General features: G+C 39.9%; 1 protein-coding gene across 4 annotated transcripts in view; it reads right to left on the bottom strand.

Moving 5' to 3' along the window:
• Positions 1 to 19,084, bottom strand: part of DISC1 (DISC1 scaffold protein) — a 207,745-nt gene that overhangs the window by 22,525 nt on the left and 166,136 nt on the right. For all 4 annotated transcript variants that reach the window (XM_056343825.1, XM_056343823.1, XM_056343826.1 and 1 more), the window contains one exon: positions 3,925 to 4,165. In XM_056343825.1, coding sequence (XP_056199800.1) covers positions 3,925 to 4,165 — 241 coding nt within the window. The remainder of the gene's footprint in view (positions 1 to 3,924; positions 4,166 to 19,084) is intronic.

Here is a 19,084-nt window from a genome sequence, read left to right as displayed (position 1 = left end):
AAGAAGAAAAAAGGATAGGTCAGAAACTCAAGCCTGCAGCTGCACACATACTCATGTTCATTAAGATACTTGATGTTAAGGAGGTCCCAGCACACACACATCTCTCTGCTTATTAGTTATCATTCGTGTTCCTGGTGTTACAAAAAGGGTTTGCTTACACATAATCAACAGGCAAATAAAAATAAAAAGAGCAAGATATCACAAGAAATGGAACAAGCAGGCATTAATGTCTGAAGAGAAATGAAGTGTTACTGTGTATTTTAGAAATCACTCAGGTATGTATCTAACTATGTAATAATGATCATCACAGCAGCTTCCACCTCACTGCCATGTCACCTGGGCAAAATAATAAGCATGGAACATTTCTGGGATGAAAACTGGAACCCGTCTTTTAATTCCTCAGAGACTTGGGAGAAAATCATGCCCAATTAGCCACGGAAAGACTAACTGTAACTGCAGTGATGGGGCACCCTAATTTCATCAAGATAGCTACCAGCTGGAGCGTACACACTTATATGAAAATTCAAAAATCTGTATCAAATACATTAGACAACAAGCTGACGTTCACATGACTGAGGCCAGTAATATTGTCTGTAACTTTGCTTCCGCATTTTGTAAAAATACTATAATGAGTTATCTGTAATTAAAAGGAACACATCTTAATTTTTAAATAACTCAGAGTGTTCCACAGGATGATTTTTTTCTGGCCTCAACAGGCTGAGATGCCAAAGCATGTGATTGTCTTCCCTGGTTAACAGTCAGTGTTATAAACGAAATGTAATTTACCGGATTATTTTGGGATGCCCGAGTCTACCATGTAAATAAACTGGGGGGGTGGGAAATCTGTACTGTCTTAGAAAACACCATTACGAAGACTATAAAATAACTGTTGACAGTTAATAAACCTGTGGTCGCACATGACAGTAAAATATCTGAACTTTCAAAGAATTTATACCTTACATATTTTATACCAGAACATGCCATATTTTATGATCTAGTGAGGATATTTAATTAAAAATTAAAAATGTACCCTCTGCAAAGCGGTATCTGAGCATCTAAGTGAAGGGTTCTTTCCATTCATCTGGTTTGCTTTTCTTACTATTGTTATGTTTCTTATTTGTTCTTTGTTTTCTAATGAAAGCTATACAGCAAGACAGTGACATGTGAGAAAGCAGTATTTGTAGCATACATCAACAAAACCAATATCCAGATACTTAGCCAGACACAACATGATAAATAACTGGAGAGCTTCATTTATGGCATTTCACCATAAAGGAAATCAATCACCTGGGAACGAAACGTACCTTCCGAGGCATATATAATACACATGCTATTATTACCCTTTCCTATATTGTTTTGGAGCAAGTAATTCAGTAACCTCTAAATACAAAGAACACCACTCCTTCCTTCTGCTTCAGTGACCAACAGCACCCCAGGAGTTGCTCAATGGGGAACAGAGGGGACACAGCTGAAGAGAACAGTCATTCTGGAAATATGGGAACCGCATCGAGCTACTCCTCTCACAGGGACACCACAGCCTTGTGGAATAATATCAGACCAAGTATTCTGACAGACACATGCTTTTCTATTACATATCCCCACTCGCTGATACATGGCTACAGAAAGGTTCACTAGTAATGGACAACAATAAGTTTTTCCATGAAAGCCATGTGGATGGATAAATTTAGAGACTAAAAGCCACCACACCCCTTTTTTTTTTTTCCCCCCACAAGCATGACATTAGTTTTAAATAAAAAAATACAATACCATATAACACTTGTAGCACTTAAATGCTACAGAAGTAGTTGTCTTTCAACTAAGCCCGTTTACAGGTCAAGACATATTGTCCCTTGCACTTCAACATGTTCAAAAGTGGAAGTCAGCATGATCTGTCATGTGTCAGGTTTTCCGATTGTTTTTATATTCTGCCTTGTGATGAACTACGAGATGTTAGGGAACGTTATGCTATAGCTCTTCTCTAAAAGTTGAGATACGGCCTGTCACTGAGATCCTCAGCCTTACTACCTAAAGTGTACTCGTTTGGGTAAAAATTCTATACCCTACAAGTTAAAAATCCCAGCTCCTGAAAGTATAAAAGCAAACCCTAATGCCAGAACCAGAATACAGTCTATATGTTGGGGTTTTTTATGGTTGCAATGGGTTCAGTCATCACCGAGGCATTACCTTGGCCTCACTGGCCAAAGCTGCTGGCAGCACCGAAGCAGAGAAAGGCTAGTTGAGTAAGCCACGATAAAACATCCGTGTTGCTCAACTCCTTCTAAAAGCTGGAAAATGAATGGTCTTACACTAAGAAAACTGCTTCTTCTTTGCTTTCAAGTTTGTCAGTCCTAGGAGCACTGTGGGCACAGAGTCAGGAATACCTCCACAGGTCCTTCACTGACAGGCATTTTCATGTTCCTATTTACAGATCAGCTACTGGATTTTGGTATATTCTCAGTGGAGTTGATGCAGGATAGCAGGACAGGCCAGATCCCAGGCAAAGACATTTACACCACGAAGTTTAAGCACCTAGATGAAGAGCTGAAGTTAGGGGGTAGGCTCCCTAAGTTCCCCCTATGGTCAACATAGACAGGAAATTATCAAAAAGCAAGTTCAAAAGGAGAAGCCTAATGAAAGCACTGCAGATATGCTTTCCTTTTCCATTAAACACAGGAGGAGCCTGTCCCTCTTGAGTCCTGCACCTCTCTCCAGAACCAAAAGTCACCTCACTTCAGCTGCTTAGATGTCATTCAGGGATAGCAATGCTGTTTTCCAGGGAAACGACCCGGACTTGCAGGGGTGACACAGATGATCACCTACAGCACAAATCTCAAGTGCTACAGAAACAGCCACAAACCCCCAAACCCTTCAGAGCTTCTAAGCTGCACTTTGGAAAGGGCAGCACAGCTTCCCATAACAGAACTCCTCGTATTACTTCAGTGGACTCATCAGGAATACAGTAAGAGAGGGAAGAAAAAAAAATGCAGGGGGTGGGAAATCAAAGCCACAGCTGACCATTTCCAATAAAAATGTTCTCTATGTGGATCCAGTCTGTAAAGCTTTTTCCATAGGAAAAGGCTGCAAGTTACTATTGAAGCTCAATTTAAAAACAGAATTTTACTAACAAGAGGAGATTTTAGAGTAAGTTAAGGGCCTGCTTTCCACCAAATCTCAGCCAGTATGAATGCAAAATCAAGCATCAGCTTTCAATGTAACATACAGTTCAATGGCTCTTAACATCAGGTACAATTAAGCACACTTTTAATTTTTGTCAACTCCTGCTGAAGGGTCTTTTTGTCACAGTGGTGCTGCGGGATGATGAAGCTTTTTAACAACTTGTTTACCTTGGCAGTGCAGTTAAAAGATTATTAGGTAGCTGTACATTTTTCAAATAAGTATGGCATTCCAGAGCAGAAAATTAAAAGAAATTTGACAAACCTTTTAAGTCTCATGATTTTTTTTCCTCCTTTTATTTGTTGGATGCTGGAAGCCTACCAGCATCTGAGCTAGGAAGCCTTTGACCATTTCACTGGGGGAAGAAAACTTACTCTCTCCCCAGTTCAGCTAACTCAGATCCAGGAATACAAGTCACCAAAACTAACTCAGAGTGTAACTTGTCAGTGAGATGAGGAACAGCTGACAGTTTCTGTTAAATACATAATCGTTTTTCCTTTTAATCCTGATGTACATTCTGTATTTATTGCCTGAATAATTTCCACATATTAAAAAGACTGATGGTGAAAGGAAAAAGGGTTGAAGGGCTTCTGAGAAGCTAATGAGCTATTTTATTCATGTTGCATATTGGAGGCCAGATGTTAAGTTCATACTTAACCTACCCTGCTGACCCATCACCCAGACTCAACTCCTCTCAAAAGGAAAACCAGCATTATTGCTTGAAATGCAGCTGTAGACTATTTCAGATACCTCTTTTAGCTCGCTGTGTTTGGGGCAGGGAACAGTGCCCCACTCTGCGCCCTTTGGAAAGCAACCTTCTTTTCTTTTCTCAGACTCAGACGGGCCATCAGCAGTCGTCTCAATCTCATCCATTTGGTTCTCCTCTTCCTCAAAAACACAACTGGTTTCTTTCAGTTGAAACCCTCGGATCAACAGCTGACAGGCCTCCAAGTCAGCTTCCCACACTTTTTGGAGTAGCTGGCTCCCACAGCTGAAATAAAAGCCAAAAGAAAATAAAACTGCAGTTCAGGGAGAATAGTTGCTATTTCAAGTAACTTTTGGGATGGCTGCTTGTTATTAGATAGGAAATACAAGGAAAATAAAAACAATGAAAAAGCAACAGCAGCTCAAATGCTTCCACAGAGATAACACAAGCTATTTCAAACTGAAGAGCAGCAAAATTACGGCCTTATTGCAAAGCTGATACCATAAAATACTTTTGTGGTAAGATGTTGCTTCCAACTGTACGGCATACACTGGCTACGTGTGACCTTCCCCTGATCAGACACAAGTCCAGAGCTCTTGTGATCACACCCAGGGCTTCCTTTGCGCTATCAGATACACAGGACTGTCAGCCTACGAGCAGTCACCTGTTTTTCCTGAATTTGATGTAGAAGATCATGCATGAACAATCTCGCTGTTTACTGCATTAAATCACCTCTAACTTTTGGAAAATAGGTACACTAAGTTTCCTGTTAAGACTGAATTGTGCTTTTTCAGCTCTGGTCAATGAGTTGAAGTTAGCTTAAACTATAATACCCTTTCTTTCCTTCTGCCTTATACTTTTGAACATTGTCCTTCTCTCTCGCTAATTTGCTTTGGTTTTTTTCTACTTTGTTATGCCACCAAAGAAAAAACCAAAAGTATTTGGAAATTCAAAATACCAAACTTCTTCATATTTTTAATTCATTGATCATCTCTCAGAGATGTCCATGTCCATTACAGATACTGCTCCTGAGATCTGTCCAATGGGTATTTTCACCTAATGTAAATGGGCATTCTAGGCACAGATAGTTTTTCAAAACAAAGACACTGAATACTAACATCACACTGCTCATAAGAGATGTGGTCACAATTCCATTTAATACATGTTGTCTCCAAGGAACCAAAAAGATTAAGTTGCCTGCTAAAACACAGCAGATTGGTGGCAGAGCCTGGGATGGGACTTGGAAGCACCAATTCCCACGGCAATACACACTTCCAGACAGATTTCAATGCTAATATCTAAAAATGGCAATATTTTTTTTCACAGTGCTTTTCATATTATATAATTTACTCTGTAACTGTAAGCAGAGTGACTAAAAGAAGGAAAATAAGTTTGATTTCAACTTTTCTGACTAAATTAAAGACCAGCTTATCTTTTATTCTAAACAAAGGATAAAGGAGCTACACTGCTCACAATGAATTCATTAACCTAACAAAGGTACGTTTTTAACTCTACAAACTCTACAAAATGCCAAGCTGTAAAATTCACACTGCAATATTTTGAGACTGAGAGCAAAATAAAGCTCCAAAAGGTAAGCTAAGCTATTTCATCTGTGCTTAGAGTCAGTATATGTAAGTTTACTGAAGGCAGAATGCAGCATGAGGTCCACAAGTTGATCTCCCTCAAAGACTTCAGGGTATGACTGATTAGAAAGCAAAAAAATCTTCACTGGGTTACACTTCTGTGTTCTATCCAGGTAGCATTTCACTTACCATGCCAGAAAAATAAAATAACCCCAACTGTTTCTGTACTCATCAGTCACATCATCATGGTTACACAGTCAAAACATTTCCCTGCAGATATACATAAGCCCATTTACTCGCTTTTTGGAAAAGTCTGTTTGCAGCTATATATGGCTTATTATTAAAGGTTCAGAAAATACACCAGAGACCTAAATCATAATTTCCAGCGGCTAGCCTGTTTTGGCTATTCAATTTAATGAAGAGCTCTATTGACAAAACTAGGGCAGAGATAGTGATGTATGCAGTATTTACAGTGGAGAAGATGAATAGCATATATAAAATACAGCATAATGGTGCCTGGGATGCTGTTATGCGGCCACAACTCCAACTCATCGGTCAACATGCTTTTGGCAGCGTCTAAGTTTTACACCTGTTTTAGTAATCAGCAATTACGGAACATACCACTAATAGCTTGCTTTTATTTTAAGGGTATCTTTGTTTTACCGTTGTATCTGTAGAAGCCTGATACATCTTGAACTCAGATTCTAAGACGCTATGCTGACCTTTTCAAATGAAATCAGTGAACAGACACATACTTGGATATTTAGAACATACCTAAGTCCGAGGACTCTGCATCTTTTCGGCTGTATTTTGAAACTCAGTGCCTAGAAGCATTTTTTCAAACACATTTTTTGAATGAAAATTACTTGAAAGCTGCAAATAGCTGATAGCAAAACACATTCCAAATAATTATTAAAAATAATATTGTCCCCCAAATGCAAAAATCTTTAGCTTTTACAACAAGTGTAAATCAAGCTTAATTGAATTTCAGAGTTTGGTTTACTCATGTTCAATCCACACTAAGAGTGTATTTGCAGTCTCCATGAAGCCAAAAGTATCTGGATGCCTGTACTAAACACAGGGAATTTTTTCAAGGTATGCAACTTTTCAAACTGATGGATCAAGATTGGAGTAGATTTTACATTATTCCTATACTCATAAATATTTTATGATGTATCAAACTCTAGGTGTTATACACCTGTCTGTACATTATTATCAAAGTGGCATATGTGGGAAGCTCAATGGAGCCGACAGGAACAATTTGCTGGAACGCACAACAAATTACAACCCATCAAGTATTTATACATAGCCAGCAACAACAAAGCATAGCTAAATCTCCTACTGACTGTGAACTTCCAAGTGCCAGAGTGCTCACGAGTCCAAAGTGCCAGGCTTTGTACAAACCCCAAACAGATTACAATGATTACAAAAAAAGAACGGCTTTTAAGTTTAAAACAAGCAGCAAGAGCTAGGACACAGATGAGGATGTTCAAATAAACAGAGACAACAGTGGACTGAATATGGCATGTCATACTGCAATAGTTTAATTAGTTACATCGGTAACTAATTAGTCTAATCACTGTCAAGCACACTGAGGTAGCACAGTGAATGAGCATTTTAAGGACTTCAAGGAGGCCAATGAAACAGGTCAGTGGATATCTAAGATCTCCATCCCTCCATGAAGGAATCACGTAAGAAGGGCAAAAGATGCTAATATAAAAACATAATGGGCAAGTGATTGATACCGATGTGGTTTAACATCTGCAGATGGAAGTCAGTCTTTCGATACAAATAAAAAAAAAAATAAAAGACTGAGCAGGTAGTAAAAGATTGTGAGCAGCCTTGACATTGAAGGCTAGTAGTTATGTTTGATGTGTCAGGATAGAGGGAACCAATGGAGAAAAGCAAAGAAAGTGAAATGATCAGAAACACAGAATGAGGGGGGGGGGGGGAGGGGAGCGACAGTCACTGCCAGTCATTGCAGCGGCAACAGCACTTTAAATGGATGAGAATAGGGCAAGACTGCTTTTGTCAAGTCATGGCCAGGGAAATGGATGTTGAAGTAAGGGAGATGCAAGATTCGACCAGGGTAATTTTTTAACTCGATAGATAGCTAGGACGGGTCTTATCTCAAGGATACTATGCAGAAAGAATCTACAAAAGCAGGCCTAAGTTGACTTGAGGAATGACTGAGACATCCACAGCAACACAAAAGGACGCAGTAGGGAGAATTCCGGATTAGGTCAAGTTGATGATGATGAAAAAGCTGTCAGAGAAAGAGCTGTTTATGGTTAGGAGGAAATGAATGTGGAACAGAGAGGTTTATCCTTCAGTTCTCGTCATAAAGTGGCAACTCAAATTGTAACTGCAGATGCCTTTACCAAGTCTCAAGTTGTTTTCTAAGAAACACCACCAAAGACCAGAGGGTACAAGGAAACTAGAGGCTATCTTGAATCTACACCTAACACTGGGTGAAATTCACATCGGGAAACATATACAGCAAGGATTCTCTCTCTTTCCTTGAAGCCCAAAGAACACTGCTTCGCTGACTTTTCCCAAGATTCCCAGAGACATCAATGAGGGCTCTCTATGTGGCTCTCAGCACATTATTCTAAAGCTATTTATAGTGCTAACTGGAACTACGAGAACACAACTTTCCTATTGAGGACTCTGCATACATACAAAAAGGCACATTCAGTTCCTGAACATTACAGCCTAAATGAAAACATGCCCGTGTAAAAATAGCCAAAAGCTTTTATATTAAACCCCACTTTAAAAAACAAAACAAAAACAACCAAAACAAAACAAAGTCTCCAAAAATCTCCAAATCTCCTCAAAAGAAACTTGGAATCAACCTAGTGAGATGTCAATACTTGTAAATCTCATCATCTCTAGTTTTCAGGAATGCCCCTTGGTGAGCGAATTGTTAAAAGTGGTTTATAACACCCTGAGGTCAACACTGTGTGTTGATAGATGATGATGATGTTTATTTTAAGGGAAACCCCTGTAAGAAGCCACATCTTGAAAGCCAAGAGAGCAAGACCGAAGCTAAAAGGTTACATAGCAAGACACCCATTTAGAAAGTGCATAAACAAAAGCTAACTTATGAGGGGAGATTAACCATCACCGAGAAGAAATACTCTAGACAAACTTCCTTCTAAGAGGTGAGCCACACATTCAGGGAAGCACGTACTTACCTTTTCCCAGTACCTGGCAAACGTGTTAACACTGCTGCACTGACCCTAAAGGCAGTTTTCTCTGACAAGAAAGCAAATAAAATGCAGCAAAAATAGTCTGGCAGAAACAACAGGGGTTTTCGTTACAACAATTAAAATGACTGGAAAGTTTTGAGGCTTGCAGAAAACGGCAACGTGAATCAAAAGACTTTGCTCTCTACCCCCATTCTTTGTTGATCTATTGTACAAACTGGGGAAAGTTTCTCTATATTTTGGTCACTCACTTCTATTTATATTTTGCACCACAGGGAAGGAACTAGCTCTTCTTGCTCTACATCTAGTTATGTCTTTGTTGCTTTTTCTTAAGGCAACAGCCATGCAGTGAACAAAGGCAGCAAGGAAAAAAACCAGTATGGAGTAATAATAACACTTACAGGAAGGCAGGCAACCATATTCCTTTAGCAAAAATCCACCCCTCTGATTTGATTTATCATATTAACGTACAGTCATGCATTAATAACCCTTCTTACATTTAACAAGTATGTAGTACTTCAGGAATATGTTTGGCTTCTCTCCTTCATAAAAAAAGGGTTCCAGCCTTATCAGTGTTTGTTCTTCAACCTCAGCTGCCGTATTTTAAGATGCCTACAACCAAGCTGTTGAACCAACCAAGGACTACAGTGTTCCTACCAGTGGCTCACATGAGAGTCTAAGGAGAGGGAGGCACATAACGCGTTTTCCCCACCTGGCTGGTATGCATCAGCAGACTGATACGGGAGAAGGTACAGCTAGGGTTCATGAGACCACAGCTCTCAGCTGATGAGCATAAAAGAGAGAAGAGAGAAGGTACAGGAAAAGGGACAAAGAAAATGTGGACTTTATCCGAACAGCAAAACTTTTTTTTTCCCCTTTGCCTGCAAACTAGAAAGTCACCTTTTCTAAACATCTGAAATCAAAACCTTTTGGTTTTTTCTTCTTGCGGGTCTCCCTAATCCTATAAACCCTTTCATACAACCTCAGTTTCACAATTCAATTCCTTGCATTGTGCCTCTTCTCTCCAAACTCCTCAGGAGCTGAAAAATCTCATGAACTGACCTCATGCTGTTCTGACCATACAGTTGCTCCCCACTACAGGAGACATTCTTCATACTCCCTTATTTCAAAGCTCACTGACAACACTCGTTTGCTGTTCAGCCCTGTTCCTGCATTTCTCCATGTAAAAACAAGACTCACTCCTAGAAGGTCAGGAGACTCCACACTCCCCTCTCAGATGACAACGTGCTCTAACCTTGGAGACCAGCTACAACTCCTAGGCAAAGTGAGAAGCTTGCAGTACTTTTCTCTGGCACAAGCCATTTGCATCTCTGACCTTGCCTTCTCCCTTCAAAACATACAATAAAATCTAGAAAGCAGCAAGTAGATGATCCTCTTTAAATGTGATGTTTGAGCTACTGGAGAATACTCTGGACCAGAACCACAAGAAAGCCATCATCACAATCCCCATCAAACTTCTAGACACCTACATCTTCAACATCTAAAAATTTTGCTCGGGGCTGACTTTTCTAATATCTAAACCTTATTAAGCCACAGGTATGTCCTCTGCACAGCAGTCCTATCCAAAAGACATCCAGAACACCCAGACAAGGACACCGTAGTGCAGCACAGAGACATGGATGCTACTTTCATGCAGCTGGAAGAACGGGTGGTAGCAGTGACTCTGCTTCCTACAGCAGCACAGGAGCAGAGGCAAATGCACATAAAGGGACAGATTTGAGGAAACATGTGAGCAGAGCCCCCATCCCAGCCCTCAGTGTGGTGGCTATGGCATCCTCCTCTACTCAGGGATGCAGCAGGGTAGAGTATACCTGGAGATGCCATAGGCAGAGTACCTGGAGCCAGGTATCCTGTGCCTCTGTTGAGTGATCTAACCTCTATAATATTGCTAGGGAACACCCACCACAGCCTTTTAGGTTATGTTGGGATTAGGAGCTATCACTTCTTGGCTTTGTGAGCAAAAGAAAGACCAACAGTTCAATTCCCTCCTTGCCCATACTCACCAAATTTCAGACAAGACCTAGAGGAGAACCCCAGATACGAGCAGACACCAGCTTGTCTGAACACTGTAGACACCCTAGGTACAGTATAAAACACACTTAAAGAATGGAACTGAAGTGTAACAAAACTACTTTGGAAGGGAAAATGCCACTGAAACACTGCACAATCTCCTTCAGGCTGCTGCTGCCTGCTGCATGGACCTTGCTTCTCTCACATCTCTCTCCTTACCCCTGTCTGAACTTTCACTCCAGGGACACTGTATTTCTGCAGGTCTGGCCAGAGGGACAACCTCCACAGGTCTTCAGACTCCTTTCATTTGAAAAACCTAACTCCTTTCTTCCCTGCCTCTATATTCTCCCTCCTCCTGTGCTGTTACCTAGCAGGTAACATTGCCATTTTATTACTTTTGGTAGCTCCAGGTAGTGTCTTCAGATAAAGAACCTCTGAAAGCCCATGCACAGAATAAGTGTATGCTGCACTATACAATTAACTAGCTGAGAACAGCTAAATTAAACATTGTTTATATGTACTGTGTTCTATTTATAAACAATTTTAATTGTATTGTTTTATCCTTGTGTGAAGGACTTCATAGTACATGAAGATGGATGGATGGATGGATGTGAAGATGTACATATATGAAGGAAATAAGCCTTTTTAGCCTGTACAAATACTTTCCTTTTAGCGTAATGGTAGTGACATTGAAACAAAACCAATGTACCATGTAACCATTATGTATTTCACAGTACTACAAAATGAGGGACAGAGTTTTCAAATCTGCACACCAAATTGTCAAAGTGGGGTAAGCATAGGGGAACTGTGAGTGCAAGCAGTTTCCTCCTCTGGATTTGTAGCTGAATGATCTCCATCAGCAGCTGAGATACGTCATTGAGAATACAGCCTTAAATGCAGAAGGCAAGACAAACTGTGCGTTAAGTGGGAGGGCTGGAAGTAAATCACCCAAGACCAACTGGAAGCAGGACGATCATATCTGATCTCCTTCCAGAATTCCAGTTTTCTCTCTAGTTCCACAGATTTTGACTTAAGGAAGCAATAACATAATAATAAATGTTAATAAGGCGATGAACCAGATCTAAGTTGTACTCTCTCCCATAAATTCCACACTCCCCACCCCTACCCCCACCCCCCAAAGAAAATCTAATTTTTTATGTAACGCATCCAAATATTTCTCACATGAAGAGTCATTGCATTCTCACATTAATATTTTTAATCTGTTTGGGGCATGTTGTATATATGCATAATGAGGTTACACCACCAATTCTATAAATTGCATGATTAAGAAAAAATGGATAAACACATTCTATTATGATGGATGGATTCTAAGATTCCTAAGGAAGCTTCTCAGACCTTTCAACTTCATAAAACATTTCTTTAAAAACTCCTTCCCATTAAGACATTCAGAATTTTTCTTAGAAAGAGCCTAACAACAAAAAATAAGAAATAATATTACTGTAAAAATACATGGCCCCTCACAATGATCTCAGTAAACAGAAAAATGGATCTGACAGAATTTTCTGCCAAATGTTTTAAAAAAATTAAGCCTACCAGCTACGCTCATTATCCACAAGTTCTTCAATTCAGTAAAACGCTACCTACTGCATTCAGGATACTGAAGGATTAGACTCTAAACTGAAATCTAAAAACAATCTGCTAAGAATCATGACATCTTTCTCTTGTCCATAGAAAAAAAACCCCTGATATCAGCATCCTAAGGACAAAACTACCACCTTGTATTTTATGTGAAATGTACATATTTTATGTCTGCTTTTTTCTTTCCTGAAAGGCCTGTCCAAAACAAGGAAGAACAACATTTTTTCTAGTGCTTAAAACTAATAATGGACATTTGATTAGTCTTATTAAAAAACAAGATACCACACAATACTGAACCATATTTTTGTTGTTTTCTCTTCAATCCTCCAGCCATTTGCTTTACCCAGCACAAAAATTTAATCACAGCCTGTCATCTTCTATCAATATTCAATGTCACTGTTTTATACTTAAATTATCTCCACTGGAAACACAAAATGATAGACTGCTGCAGCTGATGGTTTTCACTTTGATTCTTAATGCAAGGTGGATGTAGGAATGGGACCGACATGTTGAATGCAGAAAATTAAGTAATTTACAAGGGAAGAAGGCAGGCATCTTGCCATAAGAATTTACTGCACAATTTTGTCCCCACACTTATTGTAAAGTTTATTTTTACTATATGACCTAATGTACAATGTAAAAATTTACTACCTGCTTTCAAGGCTATTTATTCCTGTTTAAAAAAAAGGAATAGAGTAATGGCCCTCTGCCCCTACCTCCACTGAAACATCTATTATAAGTAATCTATTCTGAGAGTAAAAAACTTAACTTTGATAGATGAGGAAAAAGCTACCGGGGAATTCTTCTTATGAAGCAGTCCACATAAAGCCAGCTTTCCAACCCTAGTTTATCATTCACCTCATTCATAATTTGATAAAGCACCTTCAAGTTCGGTACTAACTCTGATAACTCAGTCTGCACCCTGCTTGCCTTTGGCTCCTACAATAACAACAAAGCCCCACAATGTCATTAAACTGTTGAGTTGGAGGGGGGGGGGGGGGGTTTGACTGGATGGGAATTCCCGGAATGAGATCTTTTTTCTGCGCTACTTAATATTTGATCCCAAATCAGATTTAAAGGAGAGGTGTGAATTAAGCCCTGATTTTGGAAAGCATGCATCTCAGGAACTATCTATTCATCTAAGCCCTGCTCAAACAGCTGAGCTGCTGCACAAGCCTAAATACTGTCACGAGCTTGAACCCCACAAAGGATTCAACTTCTAGTAACTTCCACTGAAACTGAAGCAATTCAGCAGCTTTTAAAGTCACAATCAATTCTAATCCAACAAAATACATTTGTTTCCAAAAGTATGCCACAGGAAGAAAGCACGGGATTTGCATTGAGGCCACATTCTCAGCTGCCACAAATTCACACTGCTGCAATAGCAGCAATGGCTATTTATACTGAGAGAAGAATGCTTTCTTGTTGCAAAGCAATTAGAATAATGAGGCTGATCTCTTATTGTTTATTGCAGTCTCTGACCACAAGTGTTAGGAAGCATATAGAAGGTATTTACAATTCTCCCATCATTTTCATTCACCTCTGTTCTCTGATATGAAATTCAATAGTTTATAATATATTCCCTGCTCTCAAAGAATAACAGTTTTAGACTTTCAGTGTCATGTGAATTTGGGAATGTGAACCATCCTGTGTACTACTGACTGAGCGGGAATTAGGCATACATAATGATAAAAACAACAGGGCAAAAAAAAATGCCCTTTTAGGAGAGATACAATTGGGAGAGATGACATATTGTCATCATGTGGGAATTTACCTTGAAATTCAACCTTTGTAACCAGGAAGACACACCTGGAAAAAGGAAAGCGCTGGCCAAGTACTGATGTCAATAGCTGTGTGCTTACGGAATTCCTCTGAAACATCCAAGGGCACGATATGACCCACTGTAGCCGCAGGGTCAAATGAGGTCAGGAGCCAAATCCCGCTTTAGCTCAAGAAGAGCAAGAGGGAAAGGGCAGGGTCTACAGATCCTTCCTGGTTGGACGCTGTCAGCTACCACGAACCCTGCGCTGCGAACTTTACCACAAACTTTAAATTGCCAGGACCTGTGTGCCTTCCCAGATGGGCAGAGTACATTCCCAGTAGTAAGTACACTAAGTAATAAATGCTTCCAAACGCTAGTGGGAAAGACTGTCCCAGTGGCATGCAAGATAGAGCTATCCAACATCTTCATACTCATGCTATACAGGTGGTGATATTTTATTTATTTTCTACTTGTTTAATTATCATGATGCTTTTATCTAATTGGCCAGTCAGGACTTTGTGGAAAGTATCATCCAGAGGACGGGAGTATTTAGCGGCACTGCCAGACAGCAGGCAGACGACATCAGACATCTATCCTCATCTTCTTTGACTGCTCTATACCCATTACTACTGTTGATAGCAATCCTGCTCAAGAGAGATGGCAAAACTTCTGAGAAATGCACAAATGGTTTCATGTCTTGTTTTCAGGGACGCACTCAGAAACAGCAGCAGTAGGAAAATACACATCTACCTCTGAACAATTTTCTTGCCAAGTGCAGAAGGGATCAAGTCTTTCTCATTATGTAAATTCACCTACACACAGACAACAAGGGGACCTGGTAAGAGAGCAAAAGCTTAATGCTGTGGACACAGAGGTGACAGCTTTGCACATCCCTCCCCCTCCTCACATAGTCATATCTCCACAACTAAGGTAGGTGAAGGTTTGCATTACATCAGCTTACAGGGAAGGCAACAGCAGGGCAGAGCTGGGCAAGGCCCAGCGATGCTGGTGGCCAAAGAGAAGCACTTTGCATGATGCACTCACCTTATCCTCAGTGAAAATAAAAGGCTGGGAAAAGCCCCACAAAATTACTGGAAGCAGTCATCTGCTTAAGCTGATGTCATTTTACCAATTTTTCAAACTCAGTCCCTAGTTTCTAAAGTGCTTCTCACCTGACACTACACTCTTAGTAAACACCTACAAATAACTCTAGGACCTCCTGTTGCACCAATTTTGTCTTACCTGGATGAGACGATGAAACCACTGTCCTTTGGCTTGACAGAGTATCCAAAGGTAACTCCTCCCAGCTATAGCACACTGCAAATGCATTCTCACGTTGACAGTCTTGGAACTTATCTGCAAACATCCCCTGAAAATCCTAGGATGAGGCCAGTGGCTGAACACTCTTTCTGAAGCACCATGGAGCTGTGAGACAGAACTATCTCCCAGCAAAAGAATTTTTGCATAGGAAATGGAAAACTATTAGAAGCAATCACCAAAGCTCATAGTATCAACCTTCCCTTCATTAATGCAAATAGATGTTAGTGTAGCTATCTATGAGAAAAACTGTGTAGGTTTCCAAATCAAAACCGATGTAACCTACTCTCAAGGAAGAAGCAGCAGCATGACGGCTGTCAGTCATGTTAGACATTCACTGTTAACAAAATGGGATCCTCTCTGCATCGACAATAACAAACCAGAAAATTGAGGAATATGAATTTCAAACTCTTAATAAAATTCATGTAATTCAATCAAATCGAAAAAGATGAGAACACAAGGAAAAGCACAAGTGATTGAAAAAAAACATAAGGAAAACATTGTTTCTGCCCCAAAACAGGGAAATCTCAGCACACTAAAGCAGCAAAGTGATGTAGAATTACTTATTCTTGATGAGGCAAGAGTCTGCAGTGGAGAGGACTACTGTGACGTTAATGAGTTTCACTGAAGTGTTGAACTCTAGCTTTTCAGGCGTGACTGACCAGCACCAGAACAATGCAGCGTAAGAAAAAGGCATACAGAATAAGAAAAGTTCCTAACAAAATCAGAATTACTAAACAGCTAGAGAAGCTATGAACTTTCACCACATTTTCTTTTTAAGCAAGGGCAATACTTTCTGTTTATAGAAGGGGAGACTCAGCCTTGCCCTCTGATGATTTTTGCTATGCTGAGTATAAAGTGAATGGAAGACAAAGACCCTGGAGGCAAGCGGGGCAGGCAGGCAAGCTTGTCCGTGAATAAGCTGCAAAATCCCCTGTCACCTTGCCTTTGCCAATGCTGCACACTAACTACTGAACTTAATTCAGTAACTTCGAAAAAGCCCTAGCCTAGACAAAACCTGAATTAATGTGGACAGAGAGCTACTAAAGGCTGAGTGACCATGTACTTTGCTTTTTCTAAAGCTTTAAGAGATAGTGGAAATTGGCCCAAAATGTGACCTTTTTTTTTTTTCTAAGCAGATCTAGTTTCAATGCTGAGATTAAATCTAACATTTTTAAATCTAAAAAGAACAGAGCTTTCCCCTACTTCTCATAAAACAGTACAGTCATGTGCCACAGTTCCCCCACCTCCCAATTAAAAAGGAAAAAAAAAGAAATCAATATTTGTGATCCAGCATCCCTGAACAGGCAAAATGCCAAGAAAAGAAAAAAAGACAACAACAGCAACTGCTAAGCCTGTAATTCTTGTGCCCTTCTTCACTTTTTATCTTCTCACATAGAAGCCAAACAGTCATTAAAAAACGCTCAGGGCACAACGTATACCAAATATACATCGGTGCAACAGTAACTCTACTAGGACTTAAAGTGGAAAAGTAAATTTTGTGTTATGTCCCCTTCCCAGAGACACCTGCTGGACACAAAATCCTCCCCATCACATCCCTCCCTTTCTGCAAAAATCTCCCTCCACAGCTTCAGCCAACAGATGGTCCCTCAGGAATTAAGACACAGTCCTCCTCCCCTTGCAGCAAGCACTCGTTGTATCACTGCAGACCCAGAAGATCCTTGCTATGTCACATATGGGTTCCAACAATGCAATCGTCTCCTACCTTGTGGAGGCCACAGACAGAAGAAGAAATAAGGGAGTTTTTTGTTTGTTTTTATATTTCTTCTCTTGGTGGAAGAAACAGATTGCATTCTTTGCCCTCCATTTTTACTGCTCATTGAACATGCATTTCATCTATAGATGGGTATAAATATTAGTTCTGCCAGAGCTGACAGACACAGGTTGCAGGATGGGAAGCAGGAGCTGCACCCTGGCACAAGCCACGAGTTTGTCTGTCAGAGGATCTCCACTAGCACATGGCACCAGATCACCCTGAGGATGAAATGTGCATTACGCTGCAGAGGAACGATTACAAATTCTAATCTGCTGCACTTCCAGAGCTGATTTCAATTTCCATCCCCTGTGGGCATTAGCTACACTTCCCACATCCAGAAACATAAGGAACAGCAAAGATTCTCCTCTTTCCTCCAGACCCAGTTAATCTAGGCTAGTCCATTTCCATTAAACAATACCATCAAATTTCTTGTGAGATTATTTGAATTTAAATTTACTAAGAGCTTCCAAGATACAATACTCTTTCAGGACATTGCAAACATTTTCAAATACAACACAAATGACTGTGAAGACAATAAGAACATTTAATGAGAACCTGTATCGTGGTCATGCAAGTCTAAGTTACCTTGAAAAAAAACACCTGCTGTGTTTAAAAGCTGAGAACATATTCTTGCAAATCAAGTGCTTTCTCATATTCCTACTATCCAGCTTCCCCTGTGTTTTAAAGGTAAGAAGAGATTTTTGTGAATCAAGTGCTTTCTCATATTCCTACTATCCAGCTTCACCCCCCCCCCCCCCGCCCCATGATATACAGAGGAGGCACATAAAAACAGGTGTGCTAAGGAATAAAGTTGGAAACAAAAGAAAGAAGATAAGAATAAAATTTACAAAGTGGAAATGAGACAAGTGGAATGAAAGGAGACAGAGAAGCCACAAAAAGGAAAGACCAAGAGGAGAATCAAAAAGCCCTCTCTCTTTCAAGACAGAGCAATTAAAGAACAGCAAACAAGAAAGCAGGCAAACATTTAAAGCAGAGGGGGAAAAAAAGAAATAGAGTAAGAAAGGATACTTAAGTTTTTCCTTTTTGTTAATTGGATGCACCGTTGTGAAAATTAAGTTTCCAAAACTATTGAAAAAAGAGGATGTATCTCTCAAATAAGGCTGGGCCAACACAGCAACCAAAACCCCAAATTCACCTGTAATTTATTAACTACCACACTTAGTATTTCACTTTTCATTACTCACAGTTCCCTTTATTCATGAATATTTTGGGCAAATAAACCTCCCTCACTACAATAATACTAAAACAAAAGATCAGTGGGATCTTGCCAATTTTTCCCTCCCCTACAAAAATCTATTTAAAATGCTGGGTTTGTTCACAAGTTCCTATGTTCTTGTTACCAGTTACACAGCTGAAGTGATAATCCTTGAATTCATGATATCATCACCTTTCCACAGCAAAGTAAGTGCTATGACATCAGTTGATGTTTTCAGGCTAGAAAAGAGTATCAGGAAAACGTGAGCCTTTAAGAAACAATAACGCTAGTTTTATGACATTGCCTTTCATGTAAACTGAAGAATAAGACAACTGAAACAAAGCGAATGTGTTGCTCACAACAAGGCGAACTGATTCTCCAAAGTGAAGTGTTTGATCATCTCCGTATGGGTTTGGTGACACTGCAATCCTTTTTCAAGACTACTGAAACCAGACAAGTTTTTGTTGGCGATGCTGGTTAAAGGTTTTATGGGAACCCACCAGCATGATAAAACCTCACAGTATGTTCAGAAGGGGCTGTTTTACTCTAAAGAGCAGCAAACCATGGTTAAGGCAGAACACCTTCAGATGTCCCAGAAGTGTGCAAAAATTTCTTCCAGTTTTGCAAATCTTGCAAGTTATTTACCATATCCACTTCCAGTAGCATCAACTTCTAATTGTGTTCTCCATTTTCAGTATTTAAGATAATCA

The sequence above is a fragment of the Falco biarmicus genome, chromosome 6 (assembly GCF_023638135.1).
Source record: "Falco biarmicus isolate bFalBia1 chromosome 6, bFalBia1.pri, whole genome shotgun sequence".
Classification (NCBI taxonomy): Eukaryota; Metazoa; Chordata; class Aves; order Falconiformes; family Falconidae; genus Falco; species Falco biarmicus.
Note: the sequence above shows the minus strand (reverse complement) of the source record. Positions and strands in the feature narration are given on the sequence as shown.